This window comes from Rhinatrema bivittatum, chromosome 1, assembly GCF_901001135.1.
Source record: "Rhinatrema bivittatum chromosome 1, aRhiBiv1.1, whole genome shotgun sequence".
NCBI classification, from domain to species: Eukaryota; Metazoa; Chordata; class Amphibia; order Gymnophiona; family Rhinatrematidae; genus Rhinatrema; species Rhinatrema bivittatum.
The window spans coordinates 726,006,498-726,026,429 of record NC_042615.1 but is presented as its reverse complement, the minus strand read 5'-3'; the positions used below and the strand labels follow the sequence as shown (position 1 = coordinate 726,026,429).

Genomic DNA, 19,932 nt, shown 5'->3' with positions numbered 1-19,932 from the left:
AAAAAGTGCCAGCAGTAGCCATTAGCCAGTAGCCAGTCTAGCCTCAGCCTGCTCTTTACATTTAATCACTGTAAATATAATAAATTAATAAAAGTTTTTTGTTTAGTTTTTCTATAGTATGTTAATGTTTTGAAGCTCAGGTTGCAAGTTTCTTTATTAAATGTTTTGTTTCACTAAAGTAGAATATAGAGAAGTACTTAATTTCATGTTATGTAAAGTTTCTTTAGTTTAATACACAAAGTACTTCATTTTATTTTATTCTACTCAAGTGAAAAAAAAAGTTTAGTTTAACACAGGAACTGCAAACTTGAGCACAGTGAAGAGGGGGGGGGGGGAAAGAGGGATGTGAAGGGGGAGACAGCCCCTGCATTCAGCAGCTCTGATTTTCTGAAGAGATCTGTCCTTCAGAGACCAGGGAGTGGGACTGCTTGGCCCTTCATCTCCCCCTTTTCCTTTCCTTTGTCAAGCTACCAACCGTTTCCATTTCCCATCCCCCATATATTAAACCATCACCTCAGTGGGAACCTTGGTAACATCAATAAATAAGAGGGCAGCCAATAGGAATACATATTCATTCCTAACTGACCTGAAAAGTGTCAAATTGTATCATTTTCTGTTAGTGCGCACTAACTTCCTGTTAGTGTGCACTAACTCCCGTTAGTGCGCACTAACCCGATTAACGATTTTTTTACGATAAATCGGTGGAATTTCTATTGTATCGCACTCTTTAACAAATAATGACGATATTAAAAATATCGGATGATAATTTAAATCGTTAAAAAACGATTCACATCCCTAATAAATACCTAACTACTATAAGGGCCTTGTAGCCTCTCTCTCTCTCTCTCCCTCCTTCCCTCCCCCCCCCCCCCCACTGCGCAAAGGGTGCACAGCTAAATGCACACTTGAACAGAAATCCTGCCCCAAACTCCTCCCCCTTTTCCAAATTAGCATCGCACCATGCATTATGGTGCTTTTCGCACACATTAAGGTGTTTTTCGCATGCGAAAATGCCTTAACACGTGCGAAAAGGCCATAACACGGCTTGGAAAATAACCACCTAAGTTTGTACCTGAGGGTGAAGTGGCTTGCCCAAGGTCACAAGGAGTGGCACTAGGATTTAAATCCTGGTTTGCCTAGTTCACAGCCCACTGCTCTAACCTCTAGGCTACCTCTCTGCTTCAGGATATAGGTTCCATATTAGAAGTTACCACCCAGGAAAAGGATCTTGTCTATCATAGACAATACTTTGAAATCCTCAGCTCTGTGTGTGACAGTGGTCCAAAAAGCAAACAGAATGTTGTTATTAGGAATGTAAAGAAGAATAAACAGAAGAATGGCATATACCTCTGTATTGCTCTATGGTGAGACCACAGATGTGGTGTACTATTCTGGTCACCACATTTCAAAAAAAGTCAGCTGAAATGGAAAAGGTATAGAGAAGGGCAATCAAAATGTTAAAGGGGATGGAACGGCTCAACTATGATGAAAGGCTAAAGAGATGAGAGCTTTTCAGCTTGGAGAAGAGCCAGCTGAGGAAGGATATGACAGAAGTCTATAAAACCATGAGTGGATTAGAATGGGTAAATGCAAATCAGTTGTTTATATTTTCAAAATAATACGAAAACTAGGGTACACTCTAGGAAGGTAGTAAGTAGTACATTCAAAACAAATCAGAGAAAATATGTGTTCACTCAACACACAACTAAGCTCTGGAATTCATTGCCAGAGAATGTGGTAAAGGCAATTAGATTAGCTGGGTTTAAAAAAGGTTTGGACAAGTTCCTGGATGAAAAGTCCATGAACAGTTATTAACCAGGTGGACCTGGGGAAAGCCACTGCTTATCCCTGGGCGTTAGCAACATGATAGGGATGTGAATCGTTTTAGGACGATTAAAATTATCGTCCGATAATTTTAATATCGTCTTAAACCGTTATGGAACACAATACAATACAGATTCTAACGATTTATCGTTATAAATCGTTAGAATCGTGAGCCGGCACACTAAAACCCCCTAAAACCCACCCCCGACCCTTTAAATTAAATCCCCCACCCTCCCGAACCCCCCCCAAATAACTTAAATAACCTGCGGGTCCAGCAGCGGTCCGGAACGGCAGCGGTCCGGAACGGGCTCCTGCTCTGAATCTTGTCGTCTTCAGCCGGCGCCATTTTCCAAAATGGCGCCGAAAAATGGCGGCGGCCATAGACGAAAAAGATTGGACGGCAGGAGGTCCTTCCGGACCCCCGCTGGACTTTTGGCAAGTCTCGTGGGGGTCAGGAGGCCCCCCACAAGCTGGCCAAAAGTTCCTGGAGGTCCAGCGGGGGTCAGGGAGCGATTTCCCGCCGCGAATCGTTTTCGTACGGAAAATGGCGCCGGCAGGAGATCGACTGCAGGAGGTCGTTCAGCGAGGGTTCCGGCGCCTCGCTGAACGACCTCCTGCAGTCGATCTCCTGCCGGCGCCATTTTCCGTACGAAAACGATTCGCGGCGGGAAATCGCTCCCTGACCCCCGCTGGACCTCCAGGAACTTTTGGCCAGCTTGTGGGGGGCCTCCTGACCCCCACGAGACTTGCCAAAAGTCCAGCGGGGGTCCGGAAGGACCTCCTGCCGTCCAATCTTTTTCGTCTATGGCCGCCGCCATTTTTCGGCGCCATTTTGGAAAATGGCGCCGGCTGAAGACGACAAGATTCAGAGCAGGAGCCCGTTCCGGACCGCTGCCGTTCCGGACCGCCGCTGGACCCGCAGGTTATTTAAGTTATTTGGGGGGGGGTGGGGGATTTAATTTAAAGGGTCGGGGGTGGGTTTTAGGGGGTTTTAATGTGCCGGTTTTTCGATTTTTAACGATTTTTAACGATTTTTCACGATATTTTACCCCCCCAAACGGCAACAATACGATTCCCTCCCCCTCCCAGCCGAAATCGATCGTTAAGACGATCGAGGACACGATTCACATCCCTAACATGCAAGCTATTATTTGGGATCCTGCCAGGTATATGTAACCTGGGTTGGCCACTGTTGGAAACAGGATACTAGGATTGATGGACTTTCTGCCTGACACAGTATGGCATGCCTTATGTTCTTAATGAGGATCAAGGAAGAATTGCCACTTTGATGCAAGCCGAGGAGGCTAGAGCACAGACATTAGATCGCTTTTGAGAATAGGAGTTCATGGAGAAATTCCATCATACTTTCACCTCCTAGAAAAATGAGGCCATGAGACCCATGATTTGTAAACTGGATACAGTAGTAATACCCATGACTAAGTTGGGAGAAACAGTCACACTTGTCCAGATGGACCTGGAGTCCCTAGATCAAGACCTAGATAGCCCAGGGATCAATAGAAAAAGCAGCCACAAACCCCCGAGGAAAGTGTATTAGATTACAGCACACCCATGGAGAACCCTCAGTAGTCATTGTATGTTGTATCTTTCCACAGTGAAAGAAACAAAAAGGTTGTCATTAACAAGCAGTTCTTTAAAAACATGTGACAGCATGCAAGCAGTAGGAGCCATGACCTCATCCTAAAAGGATCAGAGATAAGAGATGGCTGAGCGCCAGGAACTATAAGCAGCTTCTGTCCAAGAACCACGGTCAGGAGGACCTATTGACGCCATCAAGGGTGCTCGCCCTTAAGGGCTAAACATTACCATAATAGTTTTATAGTTTTAATTATGGGTTTTAACTAGTGTGAATAACAGTTCTGGTTTTTTTTTTTCACAGGAAATTCTGAGTTATTTGCATCCAGGATAGTACCTCAAGTGAGGGAGTGTGACCTAAGAAAAGTCTGTGAGAGTACCCAAGAAGTTACCCCTGAGAGGGAAGAAGGTAATGTCACTATAAAAAGATGGTTTGATGTGTTTTGAATCAAAGTCTGCAGGGTCAGAGGCTTGTGCTTTGCATATGAGGCCAAGGAGTAAACTAAAGCAGGCTCAGATCTGTGTTAGCCCAGGATACAGCCCTGGTCCTCAGGAATTAAAAAAGGGGTTGCTGGGAAAGGCCCTGTGTTCTGGCAATTTGACAGCTGAGGACTGCGCTGTGGGAGCTGGGAGATTAAGCTCCAGTGCCTTGGGCTGTGCTCTGAACTTGGCTTGCAATAGCACTGAAGTAACCAGCATACCTGGGAACTCTCCGGATTTGGCCCGGAGACTCCGGAATTTTAAAAGAATTACCGGGTCTCCGGGCCAATACCGGAAATCTCCGGGTGCTGCAGCAAAAGCAATCTGCCTGGACCCGGGAAGAAGAAAGGAGCATCGTTGGTCTTGCGCGGCTGAAAAAGGAGGAACTTGACAATGATTCTACTATCTCCAGACCTTTTTAACTCTTAACTTCGCTTCCTCTTGACACCACCTGCTCCTGCACAGCCTGTTTCCAGCCACTTGCCTGCCCCATCCTGTTTACCTTTACCTGTTTACTTTCCTGCCCGTGCATCAAGCGAAGAGTAAGAAAGAGGCATCATCCACTTCTGCAGCACAGGAAGAGGAGGAGGAGGAAAGGAGTCAGCCTGAAGGTAGAGGCCATTGGTCAGCCCCTGTCACATGGTAGGAGCACAAGATGGCACCGGCCATCCAGTGCTCCTACCATGTGACAGGGTCCGGCCAATGGCACGGATACCCTGTCATATGGTAAGGGCAAAGGGCCAGCGGCGCCATTTTGTTTAGTGGCAGCCGACGGCCCGGGAGCGGGAGGACGGCCCGGAGCGGGAGATCGCTCCCGGGACCCCCACTGGACCACCAGGTACCTGTAAAAAGTTTTTGGGGGCGTTGGGAGGGTGGGGGAAGCTAAGGGGTTAGTTTTAAAGGGTCGGGGTGGGTTTAGGTGTTATTTTGTGTGCCGTTTTTCCCGCCCTCCCCCAAATCAATAAGGGAACCCCCACGATCAATATCGTGGGGTTTTCCTATCGTTTTGGGGGAGCACCCAATTTCTGATGATTTTGAAAATATCGACTATATTTTCAATCGTCCGAAGCCCGATTCACATCCCTACTATAAGCCCTGTACATATGATAAACTGTTTAAGAATCCATCTGATCGGTTGTGGTGTCTTCATTTCTATCTGATAATTACTTTCTTTGCTTACAAGAACCACTGTTACATATGTATTTCTTGGTGTCTTGTTATTTCGTTCCTCTTCCCTTTTCCTTACTTCACTCTTTCTAAAGAACACTATTCCCCTAGCACAGCTCCCCTACATGCGCTCCCTCCTCCAACAGTTCCTCTTTCCCTAAGCCCTCTCCCCCACATCCCACACACACGCTTCGAACTCCACCCGAGTTGGTCTGAACCTCCATCTGTCTCTCCCCTCGGTCAGCCTCACCCATTCTGTCTCCCCCATTTATTAATTGCCCCCCTCGAGTTCTCTGGAAGCCTGGTGCCAGTGCCACCTCCAGAACAGCAGTCGGTTTCTTCTGGCATCCCACAGCTCTTAGTGAGTTTGAGCTGCGCAGTGCCTGAACTCCCATAGTGTTCTCACTGTCTTGCAAGAATAATGCAGAAGTTCAGGAGCCACATGGTGCAGACTGAAAACAGAACAGCTGTTGAGGCGTTATTGCCAGCAGCAAGCCTCCGGAGAAAGCAGGGAGAGAGTGTGTATTGGGGGAAGAGCATCAAGGAACCAGACTTAGGGTCCATGGGAGCTGCCACTGGCTCATAGGTCTTATAAAGATGAATACTGGCTCTAGTGCCTCTAGCACTCTTCAGGGGTAGAATTGGGGTTTTCTGCTTTCAGGGCTTCAAAAACTCCTAAAGCAGGACCTGTTAGACACTCATCCAAGCGTTTTCTTTTCCCCACTCAGAACAGTTCCACTCCTGGACCATCTGTGTGGCTTGCTTTTTCCAGTTACTGTAGTCCTCTTCACCTCCAGGATCTCTCCTGCAAAAGATCTGAAACAATTGTATGAGTTACTCTTAGCATAAGGTTTCTGTGCATTTTCCAGCACCTGTCCCACTGCTAGAATGGTGGATGCATGGTCTATGTTGTGTAAAAAATACATGGGCTGTTTTAAGTCACATACATTTCACCAGTTCTCAAAGGTGAATATCCTTTGTTGTTTTCCTTTGAAAATGAGCAGGTACAGATGGCCTACCAACGTCTGTGGCAGGAAAAGGGATCCTAAGTGAGAAAATCGGAACATATGTCATCAGAGAATATGTCACAGGATAGGGGTGGCACAAGGAAGTCAATGGAACTGGATTGCCGCCTCAATACAGGAAGGTGGAGAAAAGAACAAAATTAGTCCACATTGAAGCATAAGGGAAGAGAAGATGCCCAGGAAGAACAACCAGCAGAGAGGGAAAAGCTGGAAAGCTATGTGCACAAATGCTCATAATCTGAGCAACTAAGTTCTAGATCTGCAGACCCTAATGGTAGAGGTAAACTTGGATATTGTTGATATTACAGAGATATGGTTCAGTGAGTCTTACGTTGAGGAAGAATAGAAATGACAGAAAATAGGGATACGTAGCTATTTTTGTCAAGGACAATACCCTACTAACTGAACAGCTCTCCTATGAGGAAAGTGAAGAGGTTAGGGCTGTTTAGCTTGGAGAAGAGACGACTGAGGGGGGATATGATAGAGGTCTTTAAGATCATGAAAGGTCTTGAATGAGTAGATGTGAAGCGGTTATTTACACTTTCGGATAATAGAAGGACTAGGGGGCATTCCATGAAGTTAGCAAGTAGCACATTTAAGACTAATTTTCACTCAACGCACAATTAAGCGTGAGTCCGGAATGACGTCCGGACTCACGTTGAAGAATCATACAAAATTGATCAGGCAACATCTCAACACTCACCGGCAGAGAATTTAATGAGGATGAACTCCCTGATGAAAGGTCCTTGGACGGACTTGAAACATGGCTGCGTTGGTCATTGATTTACAACATCAGATAAGTTGGGATGTTGATTGAGCTTGTGTTCAAGCCTTGTTTATATCCATAATGCCCGAGAGGTCGACATAGCTTGTTCAAGCATTATAAACTTATTTGGGTAGTTCACAGATTACCGGGACAGTTACATTAATTGTTTCAGTTTCTTATGATGTGAAATTCACAGTTTTCAACAAAAATTCTTTATGAAAAAAAACGAAGGATCTCAACACTTGGTGTTTCTACACTATACTTTTTTAAAAAATAGGGATGGAGGAGGTCCGTTTATGATTATAATATAACTGTATCACCCCTTTGGGGGGTTCATGATATAAAATATATTTATTTAACATTTTTCTATACCGACCTTCATGGTTAAATACCATATCAGGACGAACGTTCCTCTTCTCATCAAAAAAGGTTTTCTCTGTGATTTAAAAAAATATTTTCTCTGAATGCTAGTTTAAATGCCTTACCCTGGATTAGGACATATCAATATTATATAAATAGTGGTAAAAAAAAATTTCAAGAGGGTTTCGTGTGTGTTTATTTACATTTTGGTAGGAATCCCTCATAATTTATTGGGTGCCATTGAAAGAATTAGTCCTGTTATGTAGCATAACTTTGTTAATTTTCATTTTTATGCCTTTATAGCCACGCCTGCTCTTACATTCGTTGCAGAGGACACTTAGTATCCTGGCCTTCCTCTACACTGACTGTAATAGGTATAGCTGCTGCAGAGTAATGTGTTCCTGTCTTTTATTAACGTGCTGAGCTCAGATGTTCACGGCACTAAAGCCTCTAACGGCCAGCGGCAAGAACATCGCGGGAGGGGATCGGGCACTGCCGCGCGCTTGGAACGTTGCGTTGGGCCGTCAGCGCCTGATTGGTGGAGCTGGTTAAGTGAAGTTCCGCCCCCAGGAGTCTGGTGGGCGGGAGTGTAGCATTCAGGACTGTGCAGCCCTGGAGCCGGCGAGCTGCGGTGGTTCTGGCTGGGAAGCGAGAGAAGCTGGTGGGGGTCGCATGTCAGTTGCGCGGTTTCTCTTTGCTGCCCATCGTCAGTCCCGGACTCACCAAACCTTCACAACAACAGCCGCTGTTTCTCTGAGGCTCGCGGAAACAATCTGGGGAGAAGCAGAAGAAAGCCGGGCGGGAAAGCAACTCTTTCCCCCCCCCCCCCCCCCCCCGGAAAGCGGCCAACTATGAACCGGTACAGGGGCGCCCAGAGTCGCCGGAAGAAGTGAAGCAAAGGGCAGGCCTGAGTCGACTCTTGGTACCGGGCCGGCGCCCGCTACCGACAGCATGGTCCTCCAAGCCCGCGCCCTGTACGACTTCAGGTCGGAAAACCCGGGGGAGATCTCGCTGCGGGAGACGGAGCTGCTGACGCTCTGTAGCGAGCACGACATCGAGGGCTGGCTAGAGGGAGTTAACAGCCGCGGCGAACGCGGCCTCTTCCCCGCTTCTTACGTGGAGGTGATCCGGGCGGCGGAAAGCACCGGCGGGGACGGATATCAGGGCCCTTCCCGCTACGCCAACGTGCCCCCAGGCGGCCTGGAGCCGGTGGCCACCCCATCGTCGTCTTCCTCCTCCTCCTTCCGGAGCTCGCAGCCGCCGGCCCCGGAGGGCTTCCAGCTGCCCCTCAGCTTCCCCTACGCCTCCGCGGCACCCCAGCAGCAGAGGCTCCCGCAGCCCTTCCCGCCCCCGCAGCCCGCCTACCAGCCTAGCCAGGGCAGCGACGACGACTGGGATGATGAGTGGGACGACACATCCACGGTGGCAGACGAGCCTGGCGTGCTGGGGGGCGGCGGTGGTTACCAGGACTACGATGGCGGCCGCTACCGCTTCTCTACCCGCTCGGAGGCGTCGCTCGGCTCCCGCGGTCCCGGCCCCTCCTCCTCCTCCTCCGCTGCCTCCGGCAAGGGCTCGGCCACGGTGAGCCGCAACCTCAACCGCTTCTCCACCTTCGTCAAGTCGGGCGGCGAGGCCTTCGTGCTGGGCGAGGCGGCGGCGGCGGGGGGGCTGGTGCGCGACGGCGACAAGCTGTGCGTGGTGCTGGGGCCGCAGGGCCCGGCCTGGCAGGAGGACCCCTATCCCTTCTCGTGCTCCATCGACGACCCCACCAAGCAGACCAAGTTCAAGGGCATGAAGAGCTACATCTCGTACAAGCTGGTGCCCACGCACACCGGGCGCCAGGTGAACCGCCGCTACAAGCACTTCGACTGGCTCTACGCCCGCCTGGTGGAGAAGTTCCCCGTCATCTCGGTGCCACACATACCCGAAAAGCAGGCCACCGGCCGCTTCGAGGAGGACTTCATCTCCAAGCGCCGCAAGGGGCTGGTTTGGTGGATGAACCACATGACGAGCCACCCGGTGCTGGCCCAGTGCGACGCCTTCCAGCACTTCCTCACCTGCACCGACGAGAAGGCCTGGAAGCAGGGCAAGCGCAAGTCGGAGCGCGACGAGATGGTGGGCGCCAACTTCTTCCTCACCATCAGCCCGCCGCCCGCCGCGCTCGACCTGCAGGAGGTGGAGAACAAGGTGGACGGCTTCAAGGCCTTCACCAAGCGGATGGACGACAGCGTCCTGCAGCTCAACCACACGGCCAACGAGTTCGCCCGCAAGCAGGTGGCCGGCTTCAAGAAGGAGTACCAGAAGGTGGGCCACGCCTTCAAGGGCCTGAGCCAGGCCTTCGAGCTGGACCAGCAGGCCTTCTCCGCCGGCCTGAATCGGGCCATCACCTTTACGGCCGAGGCGTACGACGCCATCGGCGAGCTCTTCGCCGAGCAGCCCCGGCAGGATCTGGACCCTGTCATGGACTTGTTGGCTCTGTATCAAGGGCATCTGGCCAACTTCCCGGACATCATCCACGTCCAGAAAGGTAAAGCACCGTCTCTGCTCCGCTGGCTCAAGCTGATGTTTCTTCACACCCTTTCTCCTCCCCCGCCCCCTTCCTTCCAGTCGCATGCCTGGCAGGGCACTTGATCCATAGTGCAAGGGCCCAGCCAAGCCAGTCTTTATTCTCCATGGCCTCTGTTAAGATAACACCTAGCCTTGTGTAGAATGACGTGTTTAAGACACAAACTGTGCTTTCTGAGACAGCAATTCTTTTTGTTTTATGGTTTCAAGTGCAGTCTCACCACATCTCGTGTAATAGTTCCATTCTGAAGTTGACATGCTATTATTGGTATTATTTGTTTCAGTAAAGGGCACGTCTGCTCAGAATTAGAAGGGGATAGTGAGTTGGCACACTCTGAAGAGATATGTGGTACACTATTTCCTTTAGCATCAGAGCAGTAATGTCAGTCTGCTCAATTATAGTCAGTAGGACTTACATCCATGACTAATCGTGTGCCCACTGCCTTTATTTCTCCTGATCATTTTTGTAGGTATCCTTTATTTTTTGTCCTATGCTATATTTGTTGTTCTTTATGGATTGTTTTAAAAACGATTTATGGAGTCCACTCTTAAATTTTCTTAGAGGATACATTGGTATAAGTCAGCATAGCATTACTTTGATTTATTTGGTTTGTAATGGGAGAGATTAAGTTGGAGAGACTTCACATCTTAACATATCCAGGATGAAATATAAATCATAATGCAGCAAAAGTGCTGGGAAGGGATAGAGAGGTATCCTTATAGACATAATAAAGGGCCAGATGTACTTTTTCCCCAAAGACACTAGGAAAAACCCTTTAGTACATCTGGCTCGAAGAATGTTAGTGGTTAGAGAAACTAAAATTAACTAGGAACAAAGTATTACTAAATATAAATAAACCCACTGGTGGGGTGGAAAAATATTTAGAAAACTTGATCAGCAGCCAAGCGGGAATCAAAAGTTCCTGGAGTCAAAAATATATCTTCTGTGACTTTCAAATTTTTGCTAATTGCTTAATATGTTGCTGGTCCCATCTGCCTTTTTTTTTTTTTTGCCATTTTCAGTCTTCTGTTCCTCCAGCCTAGTTTCTCCCCTTTCTTGCTTCTCTTTTGCTCCTGGAGCAGCTCTAGGCTGTAGCAGTTCCTTCTGACCTGGTCCTACTGCAGGCAGTGGGCCAACTTCTCTTTTCTGGCCCAGACCCGGCAGCTCTTCCAGATAACTTAGCCCTTCCAGGTTAGTCATGCAACAGCTACACTCTTCTGCGCTTCACACTAGTACAACTTCTGACCTGGCAACCAGGTGACTTGGAAACGTGAAATAACCCCCCCACCTCATAAATATGCCTAAAAATTCTTTATATTAATAAATAAATGAGGAGGGGTGCTATTGATTTCTTTGATAGAGTATAAAATAAAACCTCAGGTTACAGAGATGCCTTTGCTTTGGTATTTAAAATGGAAAAGGTGATTGAGAAAGATCAACTCAACGGGGGGGGGGGGGGGGGGACGGGACTACTTTTGGACATGAGCCATGGTAAAGCCTTTGTGACCCAAGAATGGTAGAGAACCAAAGCATGTATTGAATTGTACATTTTGGATACATTAGCAGCTCTGAGCAGTTTTTTTTTAGACCAGGAATGTGGGTATACAATGAAATAGAAATCACTGTTAACCTTACTAGTCATGTTGAGAATATTACAGGGCTGGAAAAATCCTAGGTGCTAGGTCACCTGGGCACTTAGAATTGGGAGCATCACTGGACTCCTTTTAAACCTGGAGCATCACTAGGAACCATATAACACATTTTTGTTATTGAGACATCTAGGTTATTGGCTTTTTCCAGCCATGCATGCTGTGCATATCTAATTTGAAATGAGATGATGAATTGGTCCCATTTGGGTTTGTGTAGTTATACATTTTATCAATGATCTGAAGGACAAAATGGGCACCATCATCACTTTTGCAGTTGGCATCAAATTGTCACCCTGTATGAGTCCAGTATACTTAAAGATTGTGGGCAAATAGGCAGAGGAATAACAGCTGATTAATCTGGGCTAGCATACAGTAATGTATTTGTGCTACTAGAATAGACAGGTTTAGTACATATAATTTATTAAAAACATATTTCTTATGAATTGAATACTTGATGTTCTTGATTGGCAGCACTGAAAATCATTTTTTTTTCCGTACCTTGACAGTGCAAACATCCTCATACTGTCTTGCCAGTGTGCCTCAACCCTGCTTTGGTGAGAGTTTAGTATTTATACTTGTACAATCTTTGGCTTCTTTGCTGACTTCCATCAGAGGGACCCAGGAGTACTGAAATGATGTCTGCATTTTTGTCTTATCTACTAACTAGAGATAAGACTGAAGCCTCCCAGCCATGTCTTTTAGGCCTTTGAACAGCTCTCAGAGAATGGCTCTCTATCACTGTGACCTGAGCCTGATTCGAATTGGTGATAGAGGCAAAAATCTGTGTCAATCCTTTGAACCGTCTAACCTCAGGTGCAATATATTTTGAACAAGATAGTGATTGGTAAAATGAATGAGGTGCATTAATTACTAATAAACTGGGATGTGCCCAAAGGTAAACAGTAGTAGCCAAAATGAACACTTTTATACATATTAACCAGAGGGCCGAAGTCAGAAAGATGGCATTCTTCTACTGCATAAGCCTTTGTCAGGCCTCAGTTTGAATATGAGGTTTAGTTTGGGTGCCCATGTTCAAAAAAGCTATCCAAATATTAAAAGCAGAAAAAGTCACCATGCTAACAAAGGAGACACAAGTTCTTATGCATTTTGAAAGTTTGCTCTTAGGGAAAAAGAGATGATTGGCTGAGGGTTCAGTAACACTTTACAAATTTCCTTGTGGTATAGCTGGTGTTTTTGCTCCAGGAACAACCTCTGTAGCAGGGCAGGGGTAAGTAACTCTGATCCTCATGGGCCACAAATGGCCATGGTTTTCATATTTTTGATGAATTCGAATGAGAGAGATTTGCGCATACACTGCATCAGTTGTATCCAAATCCATTTCTTGCATATTCATTAGTTACTCTAAAAACAAGATTGGGTTATAGGCCTTGTGGACTGGAATTGCCCACCACTGGTCTAAAGGGAAATAGATTTCACTGTCTGCAGAGGAAGGAATTTCTCCAGTGCTATGAAATTAAGCAACCTTAGCTAAGGGAGATGGTGATCACTGCAGCGCTCAGTTACCCTGTGATTGGATGTGCGTCATTATCCCCTGATGCAAAATGGGGGTTAGCGCATCCAGAACACGTGTCCTATTGTGTGCAAATGCATGATGATGAGGCTATTATCGATTTCCCCCTCCATGCAAAAAAAAAGTGCATCCACGGCGCACATTTTTACTCTCAAAAACTAACACCAGCTCTGGAGCTGCTGTTAAGTCTTGAGGTGTCCAAAAAGTGTATAGAAACAGAAAATACTGCTTTTCTGTACTTCCTCTGACTTAATATTGTGGCAATATTAAGTGGAAGAGGAGAAAAAGCTAGAAATGCCCTTCCCTTTAAAAAAAAAAAAAAAAAAAAAAGTGTGCTGGCGGTCAGGTTAGGAAAATGGACACTACAATCGAGCGTCTGTTTTCCTAAGTGGCTGACAGCCACCTCTCCCAGGTGCCCGCTGCTGAGGAGGCGCTAGAGGGCGTGCAATTTCCCCTGGCGCCTCCTTTCTACCACAGCAGTCCATTTGCATGTAGCATTGGGCATCCCAGAGAGATGGATCAGCACATGTTAAGGGAGCACATCTCTGGCCCCCAAACACTCATTTCCCCCTCCCAGCATATTCATTCCTCCTCTCCTGATACCTTGCTGTAGCCAGCTGAGTGCTACACTCCCTTTCTGCTGCTGCACAGAAGTTTCCTTGGTCACCAGTGATGCTGTTGCTTGCTGCAATGCCGTGCCGGGTCTGCCTATATGCTCCTGTGAACAGTTTTGCTCTGGGTGCGCCTGAGTTGGACAGGCCTCATCAGCAGCAGCCAATCACTGCAACAGCAGAGCAGAAGTCCCACCCACCAACCTTAAAAAAAAACCACGATTGATAGGAAAAAAACCCAATTAGAAGCAACCGCACGCAGGAGCGGATACACATGGCCTTGGCTGGCATTCAGGTTGTAACTCAAAACTAAAAATTTGGTTGTAACCCAAGTTGTATGTCAAGCCGGTTGTAACTCGAGGGTCCACTGTATTCAAGCATTCAGAGACATGCAGGCTCTTTTCCCAGTAATTGTATTTCCTTAAGTACTGAACAGTCATTCTTAAATGGTCTTTTATGGACAATCAAGGAGGAAGGATTAATGAGTTTACTGCTCAGAGATTCTCCTTGTTTGTCAGAAGTATATTGAGCTTAGCATCAATATCTATGCAGATTTACCTGCGAACTTTTCAAGGAGGTAACTTTTTTTTTAACTGCAAAATTGTTTCCTTGTCTTTTCATTGTGATAGGTATGAGAGGTTGAAGTGGGTTGTGGCTAAAACAAGATTAGTTTAGTTTTATCACAGCTCAGTAGTGATTTTCTTCCTTCTAATGAGTTGGAAAGCCCTCATAGATTTTGAATTTCCTTATAACTGTCAGTTTCCTCTGTGGTTAGCTGTTGCAAGAGCTGAAAGTCAGCAGTCCAGGGCACTGAGTGTTCTTGCCTCTGCATGCATCGTAACTTTGATTTGCTGCCCCGACTTATAGACCTGTTAAAAATAGAAACATAATATGATGGCAAAACATGCTCCAACTTTGATTTCTTATAAAATACTTAAGTTCTCAGCATTGCATTGGAGACCTGCCCAGTTCTGTACACTGGTGGTCTGCCATGTGTCTGTACAGCAGGTATATTCTAACTGGTTTCAACTTAATATAGTATGAATATAGTGCAGCACAGGCACCCCAAAAGCATTACTAAAATGTTTAATTTGCTCCAGCTGGCTTGTGACATAGAAAAAAAGAAGGGTTGCAGTAGAGAGATACAAGAAGCAGGGAGAAAGCATATAAAGTGTAGTGTTCATTTTGAGCTGGTTTCTGATTGGTTTTATGGAGCAGGTCTTCTGAGGTACAGTAAGTTTCAACTGTACAGGTGTGCTTGGAAACTGCCTCTTGCGGTGTTCTGGAAAGATCACCATTCAAAGGTAGCTTGATGCAGTCCAAAAAATGCCACAAGGTGGAAGTTTACATCAGAAGGACCTAGGATGCTACTTGCAGCACCTCTAAATTCTCTTGCCTTCCAAATTAATAAAACGGTGAAAAAACTGAAATCTATAAATCTGAGGAAAGAGTTTTTAAGCTTTATTTCCGTTGGATTTTTATAAGTTGTGGTACCCTTTACTGGGCTAACAATTATTTGAAAAGTATATAGTCTTTCAAGGAGAACACAAGATTTAGCAACAGATTTCCATATTCACACACATTTATAGCAGTTCATAAGTTAATCATGTAATAGTTTCATAGCAATGTCAGTGGTATTTACAACTGAATTCATGGTCTCCTGATACGGACCATGTTTCATAAACTGTCGTGAGGGTCCAAATCTTAAGCATCAGTCAGATTATGTACAGAGAAGCATGGAGGCTCTTCTTAGCAGTTTTTCAGAAGTGGTTGCTGAGTGTGAAACAAATTCTCTGCCTTTTTTTTTTTTTTTGGTTGGCATCTGTTTTTGATCAATAACATTTTTCTTAAGTTATAGATGGAAACTGTCATGTCACAGATGTTGTATCTAAGTACCAAGAAGTATTCTCTGCCAGTGGGAAAATCCTGTCTATTGTATTCTAACACTGCTCAGAAAATACAAATGACTTGGAGACAAAACATGCAATTTTAAAAAAAGCATGGGCTAAGCACATTGGATCCTTAGTGACAAAGCAGTAAGGAAAAAGCCAGAGATCAGCTGGGGTCTGTGACATTGCAGCAGGAGTGAGATTAAGTCTAATCCTTTTTATGGCTGTGATTTTCCTGTGGTAGTAGTAGTAACAGGGTTGGGAGGTTGCAAGGCTAGAAAGAGAACCTGCATTTCCTCAAATAGAAATAGAGCAGAAGTGAAAAACAAAACAGGAAATATAAGTTACGGTAGCCCAGAAACCAGCTGGGTAAGTCCTGGAGAGCTGTGTCCAGACACTGCCAAGCAAGGCTGGATGTTTAGGCACTGGCCTCACTAGTTTTGATAACATTTTAGATTATTATTAAGTTTGGGAAGATATTGGGTGGGGGGCTGGAATAAGTAGGGGATTTTTTTTTTTTTTAATGGCCATCATAACAATTAAACTCCTACCTGGAACCAAAGCTCTCACGTAGCCAGGTCTGTCTAGCAGGTTTCACAGAGACCCTAGAAGATAGGATGTTTAGGGAATAACCACACTAGGCTGGGATGATAGAATTCAACTAATAGCTGGGTTTGTCTGGTAGTCCTCAAATTTAGAAGTCTTAGCAGAGAAACAGTGCTCACGTAGCTGGATCTGTCTGACGCAGGGATAAGAGACCATTTGGGAAATGGCCACACTGGTATTGAAAGCTGTTTAGCTATTACAAGGCTTTGTGGTTGGACATGGGAAGGAAGGGGAGCTGTGTGTGATCTAAGTGTGGAATTTGTATGCCCATCTGCTCAGGATGAGAGAGAAACGAAAAGTATCTTAGATCGGGGAAGACGTCTTATAAGTGATCTCAAATATGACACGGTGGAACTAGAAAAGGTGAAGAGAAGGACAGCAAAATTAAAGGGAATGAAACTGCTCTGCTGTGATGAGGTAAATTATGCTATTTACCTTTTCAGATACTAATAAAACAAGGGGACTCCATGAAACTAACAACCAGCTGATTTTTAAAAGAAATCATGAAGTATTTTTTCACTTGGCACACAGTTAAGTAGTGGATCTGTTCCTAGGGGATCTAGTCAAGGTAACTTAACATAGGGAGGTTTTGAGCAGTTCTGGAGAAAAGGTCCATAAGATATTATTAGCCAGGCAGAGTAGGGAAAGGCACTGCTTTTATCCCTGGGAGTGAGCAACCGGAATCAAATCTATTTTTTGAGCTCTGCTAGGTATTTGTGACCTGGGCAAGCCACTGTTGAAGTCCGAATGCTGGCCTCGATTGATCCTAGTCTGGCCCAGCATTTTGTATATTCATATGGGAATAACTAGGCAAACTGGGAGGGTTGCTTGATCTTTTTTTTGTTTTCATTTACTGTTTGAGAGTCCATGTGACTATGCAAGCATTCTTGAGTCATTTGACTAAGGCAGCATTAGTGGTCCCTGATGACATTGGAGTGTACTGTAGCTTAGCTGAAATCTGTTCTGATAAGGTTTGGCACACAGTAGGAGTTCTTAGACTTTACTAAATATAAAGCTACTTTATGTTGTGACTCATTTAAATGGAAAATAAAAACAGCAAACTAAGTGCTTTAAGCATATAAAGAATTATGTTTGCATTGAATTCTGATGTACGTTTTCAGTATTCTTTCTATTGTTTCTTAATGGTCCTTGAATGGAAGATTTGGCAACTACTGATGTAAAATGGAGGTGAAAATATTTTTACTTTTAGGTTTAAAATGTTAAGTACAGTAACATTTTAGGATAGGTATTAAAACATTTTGCTTGAGTATGGATACTGATGACAAACACTGAAGACTATAATCTAATGCTCACCATTTTATGTGTTGTGTAAATTGTAATCGCACTTAACCAGCCAACCAGTCAGGATTTTTCATACAGCCCCTTTTTTCATTAGGGCATGATGGGAATTACTTCAAGTATTTTATAGAGAACAGGACATTCAGTGTGTTGATTGGATGTAATCCAAAAATCTGCTTTTGATTTGCTCCCCATTGCTCTGTTGGAAGAACTGAATGAGAACCAAGACTTAAGGCCCAGCCCCTGTAGAGGACATGGGTCACATAACCAAGGCTACAGTCTGGGACTGTAGGCATGGCCAGAGATGAGCTGGGAGGGCAGGGGCTTAGGGCAGGGCTCGCAAGTATCTGGCCATTGTGGTAGTTTGAACTGGCCAATCCTCTGAGCCACAGGGCGTTCTTGGAGACTTAGAAAAAGTCGGGGAGGGGAGGCTGCACCATTTGGGCATGAGAGAGCTTACAGAAGCCACGCCCAAAAGAGCGATGCAGTGAGTAAGGGGGTTGTCACAGAAGCCGGCTCCTCACTGGTGCAAGAAGGGGGTGCAACTTGAACAGTTAATGCTCAGGCGCCGTTAGATAGGGGGGCATCTGGGCTGGTTACATCTATGGACGATCTAGCATCCCAGGTCCTTGATAGTAGGATTGTCTGGGGAAGGCAGTAAAAAGTAGGTGGAGGCAAACAGCACGAGGTAGCTGTTGTCACGTACCCTTAGAAGCAGCATTCACGGAGCAGGATGCTGCTGGGCAGCTCATTTACTAGTTGGAGTTAGTTGTATAGGATGTGTTCCTACCCCTTGCAAGTGGGGGTACAGTGAAGGGTTACAGCCTGCTCATGTTATTGGTTGTTTCTTTTGCACTTTATGTAAGCTAAATAACGCTGCTGTGGCCATTCATCCACTGAATAAAGAAGTGCAAGGGTTATCTGGATATGGACGATGTGGTTATTGGGAAGGGAGAGGGTGGTGGTTTGGCCATGCCAGAGTTAAGTATGTTACAGAAATCACACCACAGAGAAAGCATTGGTAGGGCTCAGTCTGGAAAGTGGAAAGGGTTGAGGAGGGCAGAATTGCCATCTCCCAAAAAACACATTACTGACATTTTTTACTGCCATACTTTTTTACATAATATAAAAGGGTACAAATGAGGGAAAATTTTCTATTTTGTAGATTGCACATATTCTTATTTCTTTCACAATTTAATCCAAATTAATAAGACACTTTGGTGTGTAATAAAAATATAACTTTGAGGCCATAACTTTTTTTTTTTCCCTTCTCAGTTTGTTCTCCAGTGTATTTGGGCTGGAGCTAAATCAATGCAACATTAAAAAAAAAAAAAAAAGTGAAACATATTTTGATCATATTTAGATCATAATCATAAAGTGACTCCAGTAAGTTCACTATGATCAACAGTTGTCCAATAAAGTTAATCCAAAAATGTGTTGTCAATTATATCCACTCTGAACAGCTGTTCTCATGACAGTAATAATGTCAAATCTAGGCACTTAATTTACATAAGCAGTCATTCTCGCAAATAGCACCGAGAAGGCCAAGTGACTGTATTCAAACTGAAGGCTGGGGCAGCAGTAATAAACAAATAGTCCAGCAAAGGAGAGGTTAATCGACTGAACAGCAACAGGACCAGAAACCAGCATCTGAAGGAGAAATAAGATGAGTTGCAGAAACATAAAGTAACATAGTAATGACAGTAGAGAAGGACCAAATGGTCCATCCAAATCTTATGGTAGTATCTGCTGTGCAGTACATGTTTCTCTTAAGGGTAGAAACTGCCACTCCGTGACAGATTTTATGTCTGAGTTGGAAGGACCATGCTGAGCCTTTTACTAATATAATAGTAGAGGGACCAATCCGTGAGCTGACAGCCTTGTCAGAGGAGGTAAGGTAGTCTTTGGTAGGTGTTCCCAGATGGGAGGGATGCTTTGCAGAGCTTGGATTTCCGATTTTAATTCTTTAAGGGGAGAGGGAGGAGAAGGACTGAGTCCTGCCCTGTTCTGTTTGGCCCAACTTCTTTCTAGGTAAGAGGAGATTTGGCCTGCCGAGGACGACTTGCCTGGCAGCTTGTGGGACCCACTTATTGTGGGAAGTTTAACTCCTGCCTCTGAAAAGGTGTTAAACTCTCTGTGGTAAGACACACTAGGCAATCTCCCCATTAGTGCACCTTCTTGCATTGCAGGGTAATAACTATTTCCTTGCATGTAGACAGATGGACTCAGGACCAGTGGGTCTATGCTCCCCTGCCAGCAGATGGAGACGGAGCAAGCTGATGTCACTGTATATATAACCCTGCAGTGACCCCCAGCCTGTCAGTATTCTCCATCTCCAGCAGATGGTGGACGAGCATCTCCCTATGGGGATTGCTTTGAGGTTTTTGGAAGGAGAAATTTGAAATCCTAAATTAAGGAAAAGAAAACCCCACTCTCCTGCAGTGATACCTAAAGGTCCCTCCCCCAGTTGAGAATTCCTGAGGCAATTTCCCTGGTCCATCAGAGGTGTGCCTTGGTCTGGAAGCTGGGTTTCCCGGGGACTTTGTCGCAAGTTCACCTGAAAGGC

The 19,932-nt window shown here is 45.4% G+C and overlaps 1 protein-coding gene across 2 annotated transcripts in view; it reads left to right on the top strand.

Moving 5' to 3' along the window:
• Positions 1–7,672: 7,672 nt before the first annotated feature.
• The window catches only part of SNX18 (sorting nexin 18), a 110,714-nt gene continuing 98,454 nt past the window's right edge, over positions 7,673–19,932 (top strand). Inside the window, exon 1 of one of the 2 annotated variants that reach the window (XM_029577312.1) lies at positions 7,673–9,742. In XM_029577312.1, coding sequence (XP_029433172.1) covers positions 8,167–9,742 — 1,576 coding nt within the window. In that variant the 5' untranslated portion in view covers positions 7,673–8,166. The remainder of the gene's footprint in view (positions 9,743–19,932) is intronic. The other variant, XM_029577302.1, reaches the window with a different exon arrangement.